At 37.0% G+C, this 22212-nt stretch overlaps 1 protein-coding gene across 6 annotated transcripts in view; it reads right to left on the bottom strand.

Annotated features, from left to right (window-relative positions):
- Nucleotides 1-22212, bottom strand: part of macrod2 (mono-ADP ribosylhydrolase 2) — a gene marked incomplete in the record, with an annotated part of 450891 nt that overhangs the window by 424999 nt on the left and 3680 nt on the right. For all 6 annotated transcript variants that reach the window (XM_014005961.1, XM_014005960.1, XM_014005964.1 and 3 more), the window contains 2 exon segments: nt 17861-17977; nt 18231-18329. In XM_014005961.1, the coding sequence (XP_013861415.1) occupies nt 17861-17977; nt 18231-18329 (216 nt within the window).

Below are 22212 nucleotides of genomic sequence, written 5' to 3'. Positions count from 1 at the left end.
TATATGCAGGGTATTTGCAAGGCATGTCCCTGGTATATGCAGGGTATTTGCAAGGCATGTCCCTGGTACATGTAGTGTACTGACAGGGCATATCCCTGGTACATGTAGTGTACTAACAGGGCATATCCCTGGTACATGTAGTGTACTAACAGGGCATATCCCTGGTACATGTACAGTAGTGTACTAACAGGGCATATCCCTGGTACATGTACAGTAGTGTACTAACGGGGCATATCCCTGGTACATGTGGTGTACTAACAGGGTATATCCCTGGTACATGTGGTGTACTAACAGGGTATATCCCTGGTACATGTAGTATACTAACAGGGCATATCCCTGGTACATGTAGTGTACTAACAGGGTATATCCCTGGTACATGTGGTGTACTAACAGGGTATATCCCTGGTACATGTAGTGTACTAACAGGGCATATCCCTGGTACATGTAGTGTACTAACAGGGCATATCCCTGGTATATGTAGTGTACTAACAGGGCATATCCCTGATAGATGTAGTGTACTAACAGGGCATATCCCTGGTACACGTAGTGTACCAACAGGGCATATCCCTGGTACATGTAGTTTACTAACAGGGCATATCCCTGGTACATGTAGTTTACTAACAGGGCATATCCCTGATACATGCAGTGTACTAACAGGGCATATCCCTGATACATGTAGTGTACTAACAGGGCATATCCCTGATACATGTAGTGTACTAACAGGGCATATCCCTGATACATGTAGTGTACTAACAGGGTATATCCCTGATACATGTAGTGTACTAACATGGTATATCCCTGATACATGTAAGTGCACTAACAGAGTATGTTCCTGGTACTTGCAAGGTATTTGCAGATTATGTCCCTGGTATTTTCAGGGTTCTTAAATCGGTATTTCCCTGGTACATGCAGGGTACATAGAGGTTGAATGCATGCCTATCGGGTACATACCTAGTACTTACCAGGGACTTACAGGGTACTTAAATGGTATATTCCCATAAGTACCCTGTGAGTACTGGGTACTGGTACATACTAGGCCATAATATGTACCATGAGTGGATTTCCTTTTTAAAGCCCAAACTTGGCCCTAATGTTTGTGTTGAGACAAAACAGAGTGGTTATCCAGTACATGAATGTGTACTACTCTGTTTCTAGCTGGTAATATTTCAAACATGTCATTTTTATTGATTATCTTGAAAATACATTAGTCCATGGAACTGTTACAAACACTTTTACAAAAGAGGAAAGACAGTGAATGAAATGTTCAGTCCAATAATTCAAAGAGAAAAAGCTGTTTTTTCCCATGCACCACCTGGCAGTACAAAGAACAGCCCTATTTCCTTTTATGAAGATTAATCTTTGAGCGCACACATTTTCAACACTTTTCCATTGACTCCACGGATCCAAGAACATGCCCTAAAATAAAAACAATCTGTGCACATGTTCGCTCCTTAAGATTTAACATCTTAACATAAAGAACATGTTTCTCAAGGGACGAGCTTCAAAAGGAGCAAGGGAAGTGGGAAAAAAACTGCTTTACATCGTAAATATTTCCATCCCAATGTAGAACTCATTGGAATCAGTGGCTCAGATAAAGAAATGTCAAAGAACATTTCTTTTTAAATTTCCATTTATGGTATTTGTAGGAAAAACTTATAATAAGATTTTGAAAATGTGGCTTGGAGTCTAGTAGCATCATTACAGCATTAAGAAGAATAAACAATTTTAAATATCTTCCACTATAACCCCTGGTGTTCACTCAGATGAGTTAAATGAAAAGCAATTTAAGACTGAGTTGTAGCAGCTCTAACAAGGCTGTGTGACTGACTTGCAGGGGGAAAATATAAATGAGAAATATGTGAGATTGGATAATGTTTTGGCTCGTTTTTTATGGTTTGGAAAGGCTTTTCAGCACGGAAATAAGTCAGAGGTTGATGACATTTGGGAATCATTCACTTTACTGTTGTGTGACTGTTAGAAAAGTATCACCTTAAAAATATCAATACCCATAACTTAACTGCATTTAATATTCTACACCAGGTTGTATTTTGTTTTAGCCACAGAAAAGGCAAAAAATGGTCATAAAACTGAAAGTGTTAACAACTACATATGTTGACAAAACACAACAGATTGTTGTGATTGAGAGAGCAGCTGGTGTTTAGAGTGAAAGCCTAAACCTAGTTTACCATAATGAAGTTCTCAGAGGGAGGCTCTCCTCATGGCACGTTGCTTTACTTGGCTTCTTAACACATCCAAACCTGAAACATACATGATTTTTTGGGACAAATACAAAATCTCCCTGGTTGCTCATACAAAGTGGCACTCGGTGTGTTTGCACAGCTTGAGAGCGCTCTGCTAAACAAACGACTGAGAACAGGAAGCCAAAAAAACAAAAAGTCCAAGGATTAGTAAACATTTTTTAACCCTTCTCTCTGTTGGAGATAATTTATAAAACGCTTCACCAACAAAGTCGGTTAAAGGATCATTAGAACAGGAAACACAAAAAACCTAAAGATCCCAGCCTACAAACATGTTTTTTTCTTCCGTACAGTTTTCATAATGCATTTCATTCAGCAATTTTTGTGCTATTTGTACAATTTATATTTCAAAACGTTCAGCTCTTTAAGAAAATTCCTTTTATGACCTTTGATACTTTAGAAATGTTTACTTTTTGAGATAATTAGCAATTTTGGCCATTTTTTTCCTTGTTGAAAATGAATGGAGCTGTCGCCAACATCCTTAAAACTCTTCAAAATGTTCATAAACCTTTTCTTACTTTCATTCAACTTTTTGTGCTAATTTCTCTGTTTTGCTGATTTTAGCTTTTTTTACCTATCCTTTTGACCTTTAATTCTTCTGCTACTGTCAACATTTGTGCTTCCTTCCGCTAATTTCTGCTATTGTAAGTTTTGTATGCTTCTTTCAGCTATTTTTAAGCTATTTTTAACTAATTTTAGCTTTTCAGCTATATTTTGTGATAATTTCAGCTTCTTATGACATAATTCAGTTTTTACAGTTAATAGTCTGTTGCGATCGTTTTGCACTGAAAATAGGCAAATTCCAATTACTAATGTCAAATTCTGAAAGGTAACTACAGTCTCTAAAACAAAACATATCGTTTATTTGCTCTTGCACATTCCCTTATATTATATTTTTATTGTTAGTAGTAGTATCATTGCTAGTTAGTGTTAATTTTGTTTTGTGTGCATTGTCTATAGTTTGTATAGTGTGTGAACCTCTGTACTGATGCTGCTGTGACACCTGAATTACCGCTTGGTGGGACAATAGAGGCCATTTCTATTCTATTCTATTCTATTCCAATTCAAAAAACATGATCACTCTGTTTCTTTGTGCTATTTCAGCTACTTTTTTAGCTATTTTAGGCTAGTTTCAGCTTTTTTTTTAGCTATTTAGCAAAAACCTTCAAGCTTTAAGCATTCACACTGCATTTTAACAGGAAATACAACTTTTCTAGTTCGACAAAATGACACATATCGACAGATAAAAACAGGAGAACTGACTCATTGTTTTCCATCACATCAGCCTCCTACCACTGAATTTGACACAACTTGTTCCTCAGCCGAAGTAAATTGAAGCTTTTTGTTCAACTCCATCCTGCAGACGGAGTTTAGGATGCCCAAGGCCAAGTCTCTCATTTGGGCATTGTTTACAAATCCAGTAAACCTAGCTTCTTACAGCAATTTTTTAAAATAAGATTGCTTTTAGATATTTTTTTTCTTTTTTTGCCAATTAGATGTGGGTTCCCAGAAGACACAATATCTCTAGGTTTTCATCCTGACAAAATCCTAGAGCAGTATCTACCAGAAACATCTGAAAGACTTTGTTATCAGCTCCCTAAGGCCAACTGTGAAATCCTTTTCCTCTATACAGAAAAACAGGATAAAGTTAAAATTCACTACAAGCAAAGGCAATGAAATCGCGGTGTTTGCAAGCCTCTTTCCTCCATCTCATCAGCTTCTCAGGGTGACTGCAGGGTCTTAAACAGTCAGAGAAAGTCTAATTTAATCATCTCAATTTTAGCTACCAAGACATCTTAAATGTGTCCAGACTATATTTTAGGTCCTAAAATTCATTTTTGTTCTGACTTTAACTTGTGTTTTTTCATTCACTGCTTCGTCCATCTTTTTTTATTTTATTTTTTATTTTTGGTAAGTGCTGTCGGCATTTACTCTTTGTTTCTTTTAGTTCTGTCTGAGAATTTCAGGCGTTATTGCACTGCAGCCTAACAAAAGTAAAAGGCCAATCATGCAGCAGCCCTGCAGGAGCAGATTTATTGATGGACATTTAGCCTTCCTCACAAAAAAAATAAAATCTGGTTGTTCTGTTCATGAAACTAGTTTGGTGTTTTGCTTTGACTAATCTTGATGAAATATGAAAAAACAACTTTTTCTATAACGACTTGTGCGTGCGTGTGTTTTTGTTCGTTTTTTATCCAGAAGGCTCTGCTAATTGTTGTGCTCAGTAACCAGGCCAACTATTATTTGTAACACAGGCTGATACAATATATTATTCTGCATTTAAACACTGTAGCAACAGCTATCACAGGATTTCATGTGAGTGGACTTGAAGGTTGGTCAGGAATTTGCCTTTTCAGATTCTGGCGAGCATTCCAGCTAGTTTTTCCACTTGGAACTCTGCAAATCCAATTTTCTTGTACAAATGGATCACGGTGCACCATTAAAATTCTGAACAAACAGAAATGTGATACATTAGGGGAGGTTGTGGTTACGCCGGTAATAAAATATTTTCATGAAACTTTCCTTGTTCAAACTCCTTTGAGACGCACGCTGCTAACAAATATAAAATGAAATTTAGATTTCACTCAGATCCTGACCTTTATTTCCTCCTCTCCTCCCGCAGGCCTGCGTGGACACGCTTCTTCATTAATTTCAGCAGCCGAGGAGACATTAATTGGCCGGCAGTTAATTGAGTTGTCTTCAGAAATGAAAAGAACACGCAGCTCTTTTAAGGTCTTCACTTCATCAACATACAAGTGTTGCTGTGTGACGTAAAAAGACACTTAGAGAAGCAATTTATGCCCGACAGACTTATGCTCATGTTACACATTTCTAAAGTGAACTTAATTAATGACTGATTTACCTGTTTGTCAGTTTTAAAAGCACCATTATTGAGTTTCTGCAGGAAAACCTGTGTAAACACAGATTAAACTACTCAATCTCAAAAATATATTGCAGTGCAGGAATTATAACCTTTGGGAAAACTATTTAATTTGAACACAAACACGTTTCATTTTCTATTAGGAGGATAAAGGATAAAGATTAAGAGAGACCTATATTGAAACTCAAATGGTAGCAAGCTCTCAAAAAGCCATTCTTATMCATGTAAAGGAAGTAACATCTGCAACAGAAAAGGGATTCTAAATAGTTTTCAGCTTTAATACCTTAATTTGCAATTTGCTAATTATTCAGCAAAGACAGGGAGCTGACAATTAGTCACAATAACTGAGACGTCAGGAAAATATTTAAATGCAACGTGAAGAATTTGCATTTGGAAAATCATCACATCAGACTGTGCCCAAAAGGCTTCCGGTGGAATCTCCTAAACGGCTGCGGTAAAATCTTGTTTATTAGGTCRCAGGAGAATTCAGTTTTGGTGCACAGACTGTTACTGTTGTAATAATTATTGGTCTGACTAATTAAGGGCATATTCCCTAATCTACAACTATAAATGTGCAAAGAACTAATATACGGTATCGCCTGTAACTTAATGTGTTATCCCTTAGCAAAAGAATATTAATACTAGAGCTAGAGCTTTTATTTTAAAAACTGCATAGCTGTTAAGTAATTATATGCACAAATACTTTTGTGAAATGATTCTAACTGGAGACCTTCTTGAAATGTGTTGCCTGATAGTTTGGGTTTAGAGTAAGCAGCATTCTTCTCCTCGCCTTTGCTAGTGTTCCTTCTCCTGACAGCTTTTCGATTATTTCTATAAATACACMGCATCTATCTGCCCTGACTTCATGTATGACTAAAGTAGCAAATCCCAAGATAAGCAGAAAAAATTGTGACATTTAGTCCAGAGAAATGTCAGCTGTTTGGAAGTAATGCCCTYTTATTAAGTGTATTTATTAATCTGTTTAACTTGGATTTGTTGCAAAATAAAAGGTTTGATATTAAGCAACGGCATTAAAAAATGACTTCAGCATCACTTGTGTCCAGACTTTTCTTCCCGACAGAAAAAACAACAATGCCACCCACAGAACAGGGAATTYAGTTGCATCACTACGCGGTCTTTGCCTTATTGGAAACCGTAATCTACTTTGTTTGTGCGTGGAACGGGGACCGAGATTCTATTAAAGAGATAAAATTGTTGCCGTAGCCAACTGATGCATCAAAGGCCAGCAAAATTGCAGCCCTTACTTGAGTGGGTTTCACTAAAGTCACTTATTTGTCCATTTCATCATGCTAATGGCAGAAGCCATCATCCCATTATAGCTGCACAGCTGAGCGAGGTTAAACAAATGCAGTTTGAGGTCACATTACCTCCGAGTTAGGTTTCACTGCGCTCCATGCGTCACAACAAATCATCAGCTTGTCTGGAACTACTTTATGTATGTAACTGCATAGAAGCTCGCTGCATTAACCACCTCTGCACTTGGATGCTACTTAAAGCAGAAGCAACTTTTATTAACTCTATTGCTTCTGTTTCATCAGTAATTCTTCCCCATGAAGCAAAAATTATAAAAGCAGAATCCAGTTCTTTGTTCTTTCAAACATCTGACAAAAAAAATGATTTGTAGAAGTTCTCAGAGCTATCTTAAACGGCTAACAAAATAAATAAATCTGAAGTATACAGTAGAATTTCCTTGCAAAGTCTGCAATAAACAGTCCTGAAACCATTTTTGGCACATCTGGGCCAAAACGGGTCCCGGTTTTAGAAAACAAATGGAGTTCATTAGTTCCAGTAGTTTGCAGAGTTGTTACATGAAACGCGGGCGTGCACGCTGCAAGCACTTTCAAAAATAATAAGTCAATAATGCCTAATAAAAATCACATCTCCGGGACATTTAACCAACAGTTTATCACCGTCAACAAAACGTCGCCTTGTTTTCTATTACCATTCCACTGACAAAAGGTCTTTGTGTATAATGAGTCCACATTGTGAGCCCTGCAGGATCCACACAATCACTTCTGTCAACACCAGGGAAATCCATCTCATCACGATGTCCAGTCAGAGCTTCATTATCATACACAGGGGGCAACAACTGTGCAGCCGTGTAGCCCCTGAGCAACGCTGCCAATTGCTCAGGTTCACTATACTTGCTGACAGGGTACAGTAGATAAAGGATATTCAATTTAAAATTCATTATAAATGAACAAAGACAATAAAAATGTTGCAGATGTGTTTTTCTGTAGACRATATAAAAGAAAACATAAAAAGGAGCTCATCTTAATGTCTCCCAGTAATGTGGAGTTTTATTTCATTAAAGAGCTGTTTCCTATCTGCCATTAAGCCYGTGTAAAAAAAATAATAATGAAATAAAATCATGTCCATTACAAAGTATCCTGCACTGGTTTTTAGGGGTATTTTGTTCTTTGGAGTCTCTGGACTGAATGTTTGAAAAGAAAAGACTACATAAGAAGAGTCTTATTTCATGAAGCCTTAGGTAACAGTCAAGTCAAGGACAATGTGTGTTTTCTGGTTAGAGCTGCTATAAAATATAATTGTGAGTACAAACAGTCAATGAGTAAATTAACCTACCCAAGCTATTAACTTCCAAAATGTTTTTGCTTTAATATTTTAACAGACTGCTGATGGCTGTCAGACATATGTCACCGCACCTAAAGTCCAATTAGTTTTTACATTCTATTAAAAATTTAGATTCTAGGATGACAGAAAAAAAAACAAAGAAAAAATGATCAATATTTTTATACAAACACATTTACAAGGTTTGAATGATCTTGAACACAATCAGCTTGTTTTTCATCATGTTTTCAAAGTTATTGTCCTGTAATTGCCTCATAGTCAGAAAGCAAAAACTGGTTCCACACAGAAATAAATAAAAATAAAGACCCATCCAGAAGTACAAATTGATTTGAAGAGCTAGTAATGAATATGACTCTGACTATTACGATGAGAGATAACAAAATTAATCAGCCACTTTCAAAAAATAAATAAAAAAGTATTGTCCATCAACCATGCCTGACCAGCTGCGAGAAAAACGATTCTCTATTTTTTTTAAGTGTACAATTTCTCAAATTTCTCAAAGGCTATTAGCAAAAATGATAGCCAAGTTCAAGCTTTAAAAACACCACAGATTCAAATAAAATAATGGTGAGGTTTTACTGACACTTTATTTAAAATAATTAACTAAATACTAGTGGTAGCATATATGAACCGGTTTTCAGATGGGGTGGGGGTCCAGGGGGTGGGGCGGGGCTTATCGGTGGGTTCGATTGATAGCCTTTCATCAGAGCTAAACAAAAAAAACATCTGAAGCTCCTCTGTTGAATAGTTTTTGAGTTATAAGAATTTTTGTATGTACAGACACCCCCTTTTTCAGATGGAGCCCCCTCCTCAAACTTGTGGTCTATTGTAAAACCATTGACTGGCTCAATGTAGGTTGGTCACATCTATATTCCTGCCAAATTTCATGTTGATCGGTGCAGTTGTTTCCGTGCTACGGTTGATCAAGAAAAAAAAAAATCACTGAAAAAGTACAAAAGAGCTTTTTAAACCTGGTTCTTTTCCTGAAGAGACTGTCGAGTGTTTCTGAGGTTGTGATAAAGATTTGAAAAAAGCAATCTTTAATTTGGACAGGATAAGAGTCTCTTTTTCAATAGTTTTGGACTAAAAAACGGGGGAAAACTTGTGAAAGAGCCTCTGGAAATGTAGCAGCCATTTCCCGTTGAGAATTAGTCTCAATCATTCTGTTTTAAAAGCCACAAAATGGCCAGCTGAGAGCTCCTTTTTATGAACATGGCCCCTGGGTCCTCAGAGAAACATGTGCATGCTCACAAATATTGAATGAACTGCCCGGGGTTAGACGAATTGTATTCTCATTTGGAGCTCCTCACAATAACATCGCATTCTTTTATTTTAGCTGCGTGGAGAGCTTCGTCTCGTACMGACTGATTCTGTTTTTGTTCACTAGAAAGGAGGGAGAAAAAAAAACATGTTATATCTCCATAAAGTGCTGATGTTCTTTTGACAGAGATTTAGTCACAGTAACTCCACACCTAATTATTTTATTCACGCTACAACATTCTGGATGCTGAACAGATTTTTTTTTTTTTGCGTGCGTGTGTTTGCTTTTGAATGACTGCCTCCCCTCTGAGGAAACTAGAATTGTGATGCTCGAGCATGAAATTATCAAATGGACTGTCTGGTGAGGAGGGAAAAAAAGAAGCACTCTTTRCCAAAAGTTGCTTCATATCTTCTCCCTTTATTGCAACTTTATGTTGTTCATTACCATTATCTCACCACTGGTTAAAACCTTACTACTTCAGGCCTTATCTCTGCTAAGGAGTACGTGTTTTTAGAGGTTAATTCTGAACGAGGTCTGCACGGTTTACAGTTTACTCAGACGAGCTGAAGCTCAAATCACAGAGCTGAGGGAAATATGGGAACAGAAATGAAGTGAAAGTCAAAAGTAGGATAATTTATAGATCAGTGAGACACAGCGCCTGAGGAATGTCTGGGAAAAGTCAGCAGTTTGTGGAGATTTTTCTATATGGCTTTCCTTTCATTTTTACTTCGAGTTATTCTAATCATTGAACAAATTTACAGGAATAAAACAACTTCTAACCTGATCTACTGTAACTACAGCAAAAAAGAAGTGCYCTGATTTCTTTAATAATATAATACAACAGCTGAAACTTAGCAATGAGCACTTTAAAAGCATTTGTTTCCAAAATGGCGTGACATTAAAGACTCCAGGCGGCTGGAGAGAGGAAGTTGTTGAGAAATCTGGGAGGAAGCCTTGGAATTTACACTWGTTATTGCAAACATTTTCTAAAGAAACATCTGTGATATGAAAGCAGAAAAAGGCAGATTTATCCGTCTGAAATGCAAAACCAGCACTGTCATCCCCACCTCTGCTGCTGAGGGGAGATCAGCAGCTCTTCTGTGGAGCCACAGCGCCCCCTACAGGACGACAGGTGGACAAACTCCTGGACATGATTTCAGTGAACCGATCTGCAAGGATTCATGTTCAATACAAGTAGTACTCCTGCGCTTGAAAAGTGTGTACTTTTACCACACACACACACACACACACACACACACATCTGCACCCTCAGGCAGGCTGTCTCAAATAAAAAGAGCAAAATGAGGCATCTGCATGTTCCGATAAAGAAATCATCATGTCTCATTTCTCATAAACCTCTTGGTTTTGTTAAGTGATGGAACAAGTACCCCCTACTGCTGCAATCATTAAAAACCAGTAGTAAGCTTAAATTTATATGATTTATAACATGAATCAAATGATTCTGGACAAAAGTGGTTTCACCTTTTGGCATATTAGAGATAAAAAAAGATTTTTATCATTATGTAATAATAAGGCTAAATGTGTCATTAATTCTTTTTTAAGTTAATCTAAAGCAGGGCTATTTAGCTAAAATGCTCCGGGACCACAGTTACTGCAGGCCAACAGCTCAGGGGCCCAACATCCAGCAATTAAAGTTATTATGTAAATAAACCAAGTATTACAAAGATCTGTTACCTTTGAAATAGTTTACTTGGCTGCATTTAATCATGAATACAACATTCAGAACACTATTTAATAAAGGCAGTGATAATAAAACAATATAAAAAATAAAAATAACACATTATGCCTCCTGTTTAACACAAATATTATTTTGACAGCTCTGACTTGCCAAACTTTTACACCAATTTTATTTTCATTTTCAAATTTGATCTTCAGCTGCTTGTAGTTTGAAGTGTCTGTAGATACCAAACATGTTTATGTCTGACTRAAAGAACTTATAGTAATTAAAGTAGAAAACTGGGGGTTTGGACTTAAGAGAKGAATGAACCAATTAGCGGGCCAAATTTTGGTCACCTGCAGGCCGGATGTGGCCCGCGGGCCACCAGTTGAGAAGTGCTGATTTAAAGTCTGCAGATTTTAGCTTTGCRGAGTCCACAGTGGAGTCCAACTCTGGGAATGCTTTTAAGCTCGGCGAGACCTTAAAAAGGATTGAAATTCATCTCCAACTTGAAAAAACAGAAAACACAAATTGCTTTTTTTATATATCTGAGACCACTTGTAGGACCTGTGATTGATTGGATTGATTGGATTGATTGGATTGATTGATAACAATATGTATGAGGAATGTATGATGTGTTTTCTTGTGTTGTTACTATAAAGTAACTGTATAAAATGGTGGGTACTCAGGCTCCCTCTATAAGCTTTCAATAGATTTTTCTTATCTTGTATTGTGTGAACATGATTTTTGTGTGTGAATAAACGGAAACCACTGCTGAAAACACAAACCACTTTTAATCCAGGCTACTGCTGACGAATTGTGTCAGCTCAATAAGCAGTTATAGACTTTTATTTTCTATTGCCAGTACCTCAGAAATAATATTTGCCCTTCTTACACAAAAACTATTTAAAAAAGAAAACAGAGGCAGACCAAAAGGCTGTGAACTGTATGTTCAGTCACTGATCAGCTGGTTTATCACCGCAGCTCACATTCAAAGAGATGGGAGGAAAGCCCTTGCCTTATGCTGTAGCTCTCTCAAAGGCGATCCGATTAACGGGACTTTAAATGGAAGACCCGGTGCAAACCTCCTCACCGGAGTCATTTCACTGTTCATCAGAGCAGCAAGTTCTCTCAGCCGGGGACATCGATTTTTCCCTCTTGGTGTGACACTGTAACAATCACAAGTTTGTCCAAGAAGTTACCAGCTGTTGGTTATGACTTCTAACGGGATACGTTTGGCTTGGAACGTGGGGTTTTTTCATCCGTCGGGGCGAGAGTCAAAGCGGGGGCTTTTCAATGCTGCCATTTGTCGGTTTGMAAAGGAAGATAATTCAAAAGTGAGGTTTCACAGAACCTGGTGAAAAGCCAGAGCATGATGAAGCAAAAYGTTTACTGGGAATCAATTTAGCTAAAAGCAAACAAATATGTTCCCTGGTGACTCCAACACTATTGTATGACAGCTGGTCCACAAAGAAAAGTGTTGTGGTTTCACAAAAAAGTTCAAAAATAAACAGAGTGACATTTTAGCTCAGAGTAGACATATGATGCTTTTAAATCCCCTTCAGTAGGGGTTTATATAAAGTGGAACTGCAATGTTTTGGTTTGAATTCCTCTTTATTGTATCTCCACAAGACCCGCCCCTTTTCTGGGGCATGTCTCAGATCAAYTCGCTTTGAGGCTGTCTCTTTAAACCCAAACGAGGCGCTTTCAAAGGTGTTTAGTAACTAAGTACATTTACTTTGTTACAGTACTTCAGTAAGTTTTTTGAGGATCTGTAATTTTACCAAGTTTTTTTTAATCATAACTTTTACTTTCATTTTGCTACATTCAAAAGATTAACATGATACTTCTACTTCTTTACTTTTAAATTTGACACCTTGTTACATGTTAGAAATTTCAATTTAACCAGAACTCATCATAAAAATTAGTTGTTTACGCACTCTAAAAAATGAAGTATTGAATTTAGTTAACCAAGTTGACCGAGTAAATGTAATTTATTTAACTTGGTTTAGTAGGACCAGTTTGGTAAAGTAAATTCAACACTTCATTTCTTAGTGTCTATAAAAGGTACTTCTACTCTCCCAAGTATTGTGAGCAGTTTTACAACTTTTAATTAAATCATAAAATTCTTTAAAAGTCATTAATTCTTATCAGTGAAATTACTTTTTAACAAAGTCTACTTAGTTATTTCTTTTAAGTACTTTAAAGACATCTGGGTGCTTCACACCAACCAAACTGTAGTTGGTAAGTCCAGACTTTATTAAGACGTTCTGTTCTAAATAATGTAACGTAATAGTTCAGAAAACATCATCAAAAACAGAGAAAACTGAACAAGTTGAAAACTATGACCCAAACAGAATATAAAGATATATATGCAGCACTGGTAGAGACGAAATTCAACTTTCCTGCGCTCCTAGAGACTCCAAATACACAAAAAATGTATTGAACGACTAAAAGAGTGGATATTGCATGATCTGTTCCCTTCATTCTTCTTGTATTATGTTGATGCTTGAAGTCGTGTCTCTTTAGATCATCTGTCCTGTTTGGGTCAGATGGTTCCCTGATTCTCCACACCTGATTCATAGAACTATATGGTTTGGATCAACCTCAAAAGCAGGCACGGCTGTGGGTCCAGAGGACCAGGACTGAGAGAACACAGAGGTAAACACCATCTCTAAACTGACTGCGTACGGAAAAAAAACATAAAAATAAAAACTCAATCTCCACTAAATCATGGTATTCTAACCTCTGTGGGTCAGCGCTCTCATCAAACCCATGATGACTGCAGAACAAGTGGTTCCACTCGACTCAATACCAATTGAATGTCTTGAACTCATCTCCACCCCTACAGATTCTTTATAGCATTCATTACCAGATTCTGTGTGCAAATAAAATTGGCTCCTGTAAAAATGATCTAATACAGAAATATGGGCAGGGTTTACAGCAGGTAATAGAACAGGAGCCAAACACACTGCATAATTACCAGAGTCATCAAGAAAAGAGCCGTCCCCTACACTTATGTCTTATTTTTTTTTAATCAGAGCACACTCAAGTTCATGCAGCTATATTAGATGTAACAGGCATTCATTCTGAATACACACCTATATCTACAGCTTTAACGAGAATGTTTGGGTACAGGAGCATAACTAGATTTAAACTGGACAACATGTATTTAAATTCAAGCATGATTGCAAAAAATATAAGAAGAAATTAATTGAAATTTTCTTGAGATGCAAACAAGTTTTCACAGAAACAGAAACCGAACCTCTTGTCATTCGTAGCTGCATGTTTTGTTTGGTTGAGATTAAAACATTAAAGCTGTGATGAGGAGAGAATTTGGGTTTTTCAGAGGAAAAAGAAAAATAGCCTTTGGGAAATTATTAACACCTCTTAGAAGTGGTAATAAGAATGAGGAACGTGTTGATAATTCAAGAAAACCACATAATTATTTTTGACGGAGTAAAGGTTAAAAAGCATGAGTCGAACCAACAGTTCAATTTGAAACTTTTAAAAACACAAAAAAAATCACATTAAAATAAGTGTTTTTTTTATGAAATGAGGTTTAGGAAGTAAATAACTGCTTATGAAAACATGCAGTAAATAAAGAGGAAAACCAACATGTGATTCAGTTTTGTTCTGGAGCTGCTTTAGTAAAAAACAAAACCTAAAATAAAAAATAAAACAACGTAGTGCAAAAATACCACCAAGTGAAACAGAATATTATATAATCAGTCAGGCTTTGTCAACCAGCAAACCTCAAATATATTCAAGGAATTTAATCACTATTATGTTTCAGCAGAACAGCACCAGCAACTCATTCATCAGTTTCAAAACGTGGGTGAGAAGAAGCAGTGGAACAGAAAACAGACATTTCTGCTGAGTGTTTGCAGACCAACTTATTTTATAACGAGCCTCGTTCACAATAAAACCATCCTCCTCTGCAGTCTGACTGTTGCCTCACCCCCATCCCTGTGGTCCCCCCTCTCTCCAGGCTCTCACCCAGGTGACAGCTTGAGCTCCTCCTGTGCCACCACGAGCCAAACAGAATTAAGGAAGAATTAAAAACTCAATGAGCCCAGTAATTAAATTTTAATGGAGGACATAAAGCAGCCTGGCTCCCCTTAAAGCTATAGGCAGAAACTATAACTGCAACAGCAAACAGGAGAGTTCTCCTTCGCCTCTTGCAATTCACATTTTTTTGTCCTACTTCAGAAGTTTTTAATACCTCATTAGAATATAACACATAGCAAAAGTTATACGCAGCATCAGTTTAATATTGAACTATGTTAAGTCCATAAGTTCAAACAAAGTCAGTGGTCTTCAAGAGCTACAATCCTGCATGTTTTCTACAGAAGCCTCATTCAATCACTCATTCAGTCAAATCAGGTGATCTTGTGAATAGCATTCGCAGAGATGGACACAGTTCCGTTCATCCGCTAACTCGCCAATAGCGGAATTAATATTTTTGCTGGGCGGTTTAGCATTTACATCAACTTTATAGATTAAAAAAATGTTTATTTTCCCTGCTGCTAAAAATCTTAGAATTCACATCACCACATTCTTAATAAATTCAATAATATTTACTTGAAACAGTGGCATACTTAATGATGTGATTATGCTAGTAACTAAGCTAAACTAAGACACTAACACTGTCCGTAGTCACACAGTGTCATCATCCTACAGTCTCCTCTACTATACTGACCAGATCATCTGATTCACGGTTTCAGTTTTCAGTTTTTCCAGCATCTTTTCCAGCAGGGACGTCATTCTGTCACACAGAGCAGATTTCCTGATTTTTATGGAGGACCGAAACTGACGTAATTAGAAATAAAAGCAGATATATATAAATGGACTAATAAAAAAAGAATTTAAAAAAGACTTGTGGGAAAAATTATAAAAAAATATTTAAATATAATCTGTTAAGAGACAAGTAAAAGGAAAAATATATATATATATTTTTTGAAAAACAGTAAAACTTTAATTACATTCTAAAATATGTAATTTAACAGGACTAAGCTAGAAAAAAAAAAGAATGATGGTCAATTAAATTATAAAACATGAGGTAAAGTTCTCCTTTTATAATTTAACTGGTGTATTTTACTGTAAGTGTATTTATTTATTTATTTATTGGTCCATTTATATTTCTGTTTTTATTCCTAATTATGTCAGTTTTGGTCCTCCATAGTTGTGTTGTAAAATAAAGTTAAACAACTTTGCTTTAATCTGGGAAATACAATTTTTTTTAGTTTAAATATAAGAATTAAACTAGCAGAAACAGGATTTCTAAGAATGTAATTTGTCACTTCCTGTTTTTTTTTCCCCTCTTCTGATTTAAGTCAGCAGTTGTAGCTCCGCCTGCTGGCTTAACTGAAACAAACTTTTTTTCTTAAAACTCACCTCCAAAAGAGACGTATATACTTTAACTGTCGTCTATGAAGCATTTCGAATTGAGTCGACTTACGTTTGTGAAATTATACATTTAGGTTTGGTTTAAAATCTGTGTTAAGTTTAAATATTGACTATAAAATGGCACCATGATAGAGGTCTGAGTCAGGGAAATAGAGGGGGAACTGAATGCTAGAGGGGGCGTGGTTGAAGATAAAACCCTGAACGCTGGTGCACACTCTTGTGGGATGTTAATATGATAAATATCAGTAATTTAGCTCAAGATTCCACCACTTTTAAATTGTATTTAGCTTTTGTATTGCTAGTGAAACTAAGGAAATTGTGCAGTGGTTTATATGCTAGTGAAGCAAATATTTTGGTTAGCTGCCCTCACCACGTATTGCAGAATATGTATTAACGTTGACACTAAACTGAGTTACAACAATCATTTCTGTGTTGGCTGTGGCCAAAGGGCATCCAGCCTCCAATCTGTAGGCCTTTTTATATAACACGGACGAGGAAACAAAATCTTTTGTTGCCTGTGAGTAAAATAATGCATCCACACACGCATACAAAAAAAAACTATATTCACAAAATCCTGCTGAGCAAAGCGAGCAGAGACAGTAAACAAAAACGGAAAGAAAAATACACCTCTATATATTCTTATCAGACGCAGCACCTGGACAAAGACGGCCAGTCCTGCAGTGTGAATGGAATAACATACAGAAAATCATAAAAGCCTTCAGGTATTCATTCAACCTTTCAGACTTCCTGATAGTTTGCTTTAAAAAAATAAGTAGACGCTGCCTCATTGTAGTTTAATCACAACCTGAATGTCTGGAAGCATTTATGGTGAAAATAAACCGCCTGTCTGAACTTTAATAGTATTTATTGGGTCAAAACAAAGACATGCAGTGTTTAAACTGAGATTTTATACGCTCTGTTTGTCTAGTCCCAGAAATAATGCTCACCTTTATCTCAGTTTCCTTGTATACAACACACATTAGCAAACAAGTGTGTTTTATTTTCATCCTCAGTCAGATTTTTACACATCAGAATCATTAGTGGTGTTAAATCCGCTAAATTTATATCGATCTGATACTTTAAATGTGCAAGAGAAGCCTATAGTTTCACACAGAGAGAGCAGTGAAAGGGTTTTACCATCAATAAATAGTTTACTGGTTTATATTCCATCATTCTTATTTAATTACTTTTTGGGACCAGTCGTTTTGTCTTTCAGTACCTTTAACTTCCTGTTTGCATATTTCTATTCTGAGCTGCTAAAAGGGTTTCCAAGATCAGCTATAAAAAAATCAAAAAAGCATTTTTTAGCATCTCTGGCAGCAGTTTGTGAGCAGACAGCAGAAAGTTACATAACAGTGGTGCAATCCTGAATTAGGCATCACCCATGCTGCTGCATCCTCTTTTTTTATTTACTTTAAGACAAATTTTCCTTTTCAAACTCAACCATTTTTATAAATGCATTCAACAGTAAGGACAAAAAAGGTCTATAGGATGTAAATTAATTAGTTAATTATCTGTTTTACTAACAATATAAAACAAAAAGAGCAATGATTGCGCTCTCAACAGTCCTGTGCTTTAGCTCAAGTTGAATTTGTCTGAGTTTTGTTTTATGTTTAATCTCAGACTGAATGTTAGTGCAGAGCATCAGGCACCAGCAGTTCCTGAATCTCAGCAGTAGAGGGCAGTAAAAGACAGTTTTAATACCAGCGCAGCCGACAAACCAACTGTTTCAAAAAGGTTCAAAAGGTCAGAGTTCCTACCGGCGTTGACGATGGCGTCCACCTCCAGGACAGTGATGTCACCCTTGTAGAGAGAGACTTTATCAGCCAGGCCTCCTCCATCTGTCGCCTCCTTTTTTTCATCTTCTTTGTCAAAGGCTGAAACAAATAGATGTTTTAAAGAAAAATAATTAAAATAGACACTGAATAAATACACACTATATATAGTATATATAGTGTATATAGTATATATAGTATAGGTAGTATGTATATTTGAAGACAGAACAGGTTTAAAAGCCTGTGTGTGCGAGGAGCAAGAAAAAAACTATTCTGATTTGTTTGGTCTCTGCAAAATTATTTAGTTTAACGTCACCTTCCTGATTAAAAAAAAAATCATCGTAGTCTCTCTTACGGGTATTTTCTTCCCTCCAGGTTGGGATATCTTCCACAGTTTTATAATCACGTTGGTATTCTTTGCGTCTCTCCTCCAGACTGAGTCCAAGTAATCGTTCTGTGAAGGAAAACAACCAGAAATTTATTTAAAGAAACAAAAAAAGTGACGTAGGAAAACAAATCGTGCCAGAAAACTGTAAGTGTATGCTCTTTTACCAATATAATCTCTATTTTCCCCTCCTTAAGATCCAATTAGTGTTCTAGTGCCTTCTTTTTATTATTTATTTATTCTGAATGAGTTCTCCCCGACACATGAAGGTCCTTTCTGGATTAGTGTCTGTGAGTCTCTGCTTGGACTGCTAACATCATCAGTTCTCACTTTTATTTGGTATTTATTAAAACCTGAAACTCAAACAGTTAAATCTGATGAATCTTTTCTGCTTCATGCAGCTGAACTCTGCTGTAAAACACTTGTAGAACTATTTAACACTCAAGTCTGTGACTAAAGGGCAGTGAGAAACTCAGAGTGGTTTCTGAGCCACGGGCACCTCAGACTTTATGTGATTATTTCATTTAGGCTCAGCAGCTGCTTTGACTTATTTGCACTTACAGCTGCTAACTTCTCCAGATTATTATGAAGACTTCGTGAATTATTTCACTGAAAACTGTTGCACTCTTGCTGGGCTCATTGTTGGATATTAGTTGTGAAAAAACAGGAGAATTTCCCACTTTACTGCTGCAATTTTCACTTCAAGTTTTTAAATCAAGGCCGGTTTTGTGTTAGTCTGGTAAAAACCAGCCCCTTGTTCTTCTTTGTTTCATACAGAGGGTCTGGACTCAGCTATTGAGAAGTGATTTCTTGCTGGAGGCGTGGCCTCTGAAGTTTAAAACGATTGGATCTGATTTAGCCAATCGTTAACGTTTGGCTGTGTAGGAAGCTAAGCTAAGAATCTAACTCAGTGGTGTCCAAAGTCAGTCCTCAAGTGCCAGTGTCCTGCATGTTTTTAGAGCTGCTTAGAGGGCGTGTATCTGAAGCCATGAATGTTGTAAGCACATGTGAATATCTGAAGAATGAGTCCGAAGAATCCAGTCCCCAAAAAGATAGACCCCCATAGTTCAGCCATTGTCCAGAATATTGGTGTTGAATTGCTCAGTCTGTACAGCTTCAGGTTGTCCTTCAAGAGATCAGATTAGACGAGAGTGAGACGGGGAGAGGTGGGTGGGAGCAGCCCCGTCGACGTAAACACCAGGAGGAATTTAGTTCCACAGCCTTCTCAAGGTCACCTGGGGGGAGAGCCTAATCTGTAATCAGTTGTTTGGGAACAGAAGAAAATGCTTTTGGGTCAGGCAGACAATAACAATTTTCCATCTGCTTTAATGTCTACTGGTACATCCAATCTGGCGAATCCAATCAGACAAATAATGTGGACAATTCCGCCGAGCCGTGCTATCAGCTGTCTCCAAGATCAATTCCATCTGGCCAGCAAAGTCCAGGAACCACAGCCGGCCTGCGACCCTCAGCAGAACCACTTGCAGACCGAGTTCCTGATAGAATGGCAATCCTTCTTCATATTGGTCAGGCAGCCAGGAAAGGGCCTGAATAGCCACAGACACTGTTTTGTAGAACACCAGGAGACCACCAAGCCAATCTGTAGAATCCAGTGATCAGAATCCAAATATATATCCAGGATAGAGGTCCCACCTTTGACATGTCCTCCCATGGAAGAAAACTTTGTTCCAAAAATTTATTAAGAGACCAGCTAACCAAACCCATAAAAATAAAAATATCCATAATTTCTGGTTTTGGATGAAAACGTAGAGAAGGCTCCAAGCAGCAGAGCAGGGAAGATAAGGAAGGGAAGGAGAGAGGGAAGAAAGGGTCTTCTCCGAGTCCTCAGAGAGCGGAACAAAAAAGTGCCAGTTCCGCTCAATTCTAGTTTCCCTTCACTGCTCTGTCTGTGATTTCTCTCATAGACAAGGATTCCTTCAGGAGAATTCAGGAGAAACTGCCCACACAATTTCCATTTAACTTCTTAGCTTAGCCTCCTTCACAGCGACATAAGTTGCCAACCAATCCAATCATTTTAAATTTCAACAGAGGCCACGCCTCCAGCAAGAATCGCTTCTCTATAGCCGAGAGTCCAGACCCTCGTACGAAGCAAAGCGAAGAACAAGGGTCTGGTTTTAAACCAGGCTACTAAATTACTAAAACGGTGCAGAAAATCATTGTCGTCATTCAAAACTCCTTCTGTTCGCTGATTGGCCTGGTTGAAATTCTACCAGAGAAATCCTTCGAGCCAAAACTATATTTTAGGTCGTGCACATTCTTTTGTTTCCCACCTCGGCCCACTTTTTGTTTAGCTACCTCAACGGTTACAATTGAATTGCCACAAACATTTGTTGACCATATTCAAAATTCAGGCAACAAAGCTACAAAAGCCTCATGACGGTCACGAAGAGTCGCAGCTCGGTGAGATCCTGCAGCTCTGTGTTACTCTATCCAAGCCTTCTGTGACTTTTAGGTTCCATAAAAAATGAGAAAATCAGCTTACAGGGCGGAGTATGATTGTTCAAATCCCAATTTGGACCCTTTTCTGTGTAGTTATCTTGTGCCTACAGTCCAAAAGAAATGGTTAACACATGATTCTTTGTTGAAACCAGCCTTGAGCATGACAACCTATAAAATAGAGACTTGTCCACGATGAGGCTCTGTGGATAATAGACTGCAGGTTAGGTGACATGGTTACCAATAAGTGGTCAACGAAAATTAAAAATAGGGCAAGTACTATAATTGAACTGGTTAAACCACACTTTATGATCCAGCTGCTCTGCATGGAGTCCTCACTTAATCTCTGCTTCTCTCCATTTAATCCTCACAATACAATATTGTGACTTTTTATTTGTCACCAGTCTTCAGAGCATCAACTTTCATCACAAAGCTATTCAGCAAAAGAGGCATTACCCTAATTATGTGTTTAGCTGTACCATATTAAACACACCATCTGTAAACATTTTAAATTATGCAGATATTACATGAACACAGGAACTTTGATAAATGCATTTTCCCACCCGGGTAGTGCGTCATTGTGACAGGTGAGTTTCAGTCACTCGTTTATAATGAATTTATGATGTATTTCAAATTCTATTAAAAATGTTTTATTATGTTAATTTTCTACTTTGGTTTGAAAAATGTTGGGAAAAAAAGTTTGAATGAATGAAAAATGTTGCAAGATTTTGGCACGCTCCTCATCTGCAGGGCACGTAACGCAGGACTCGCTTCCTAAGTGTAAATCTTTGATGAGTTCTGAACCCTTAAAAAGTCATTTCATTTAAAAAAAACTGTTTTGGAATCGGTGCATAGAGCCTTTCAAGTAGAAAGGATTAAAAAAAGCTGTAAAAATAACAACTTTTTATTAAAGTGCCTCATTAATAATTACAGAAACTTGTTTTGTTTTGTTTTTCTTTTGTTTGTTTGTTTTTTAAAGGGATCTTTCTTAACTCAAATAAAAACATGAACTTTAAATGAAGGAAGGTCTGAACTTTATTGATAAAAAGGCACACAGAAATCAGGCTTACATTAAAAAGTATCACAGCAGATGGGGGGTATCCATTCTCTCTAATGTATTTTCTCTCCTTCCTGCCTCCTTTTTTTAATTCCCAGAGCTGCTTTTATTCTACATGAATGAATAAAAAGGCATCTGAACACAGCAAAGCTCTACATTAAAGCACTTTGTCATTTGGTTGAACTATTAGTCCGTAAGGAATTCAAAAGAAGCTTTAACTCTAAATACGTTTTCTTCAATATACAGCGGGTAAAATAAGTATTGAACACGTCAACATTTTTTTCAGTAAATATATTACTAGAGGTGCTAATGACATGAAATTTTCACCAGATGTCGGTAACAACCCAAGTGATCCATACATAAAGAAATCAAACATACATGTCCAGAAATGAAGTTATTTGTAATAATGTGGAATGGCACAGGGGAAAAGTTTTGAAC

This window comes from Austrofundulus limnaeus, unplaced genomic scaffold, assembly GCF_001266775.1.
Source record: "Austrofundulus limnaeus strain Quisiro unplaced genomic scaffold, Austrofundulus_limnaeus-1.0 Scaffold33, whole genome shotgun sequence".
Classification (NCBI taxonomy): domain Eukaryota; kingdom Metazoa; phylum Chordata; class Actinopteri; order Cyprinodontiformes; family Rivulidae; genus Austrofundulus; species Austrofundulus limnaeus.
This window is presented reverse-complemented; position numbering and strand designations above follow the sequence as displayed.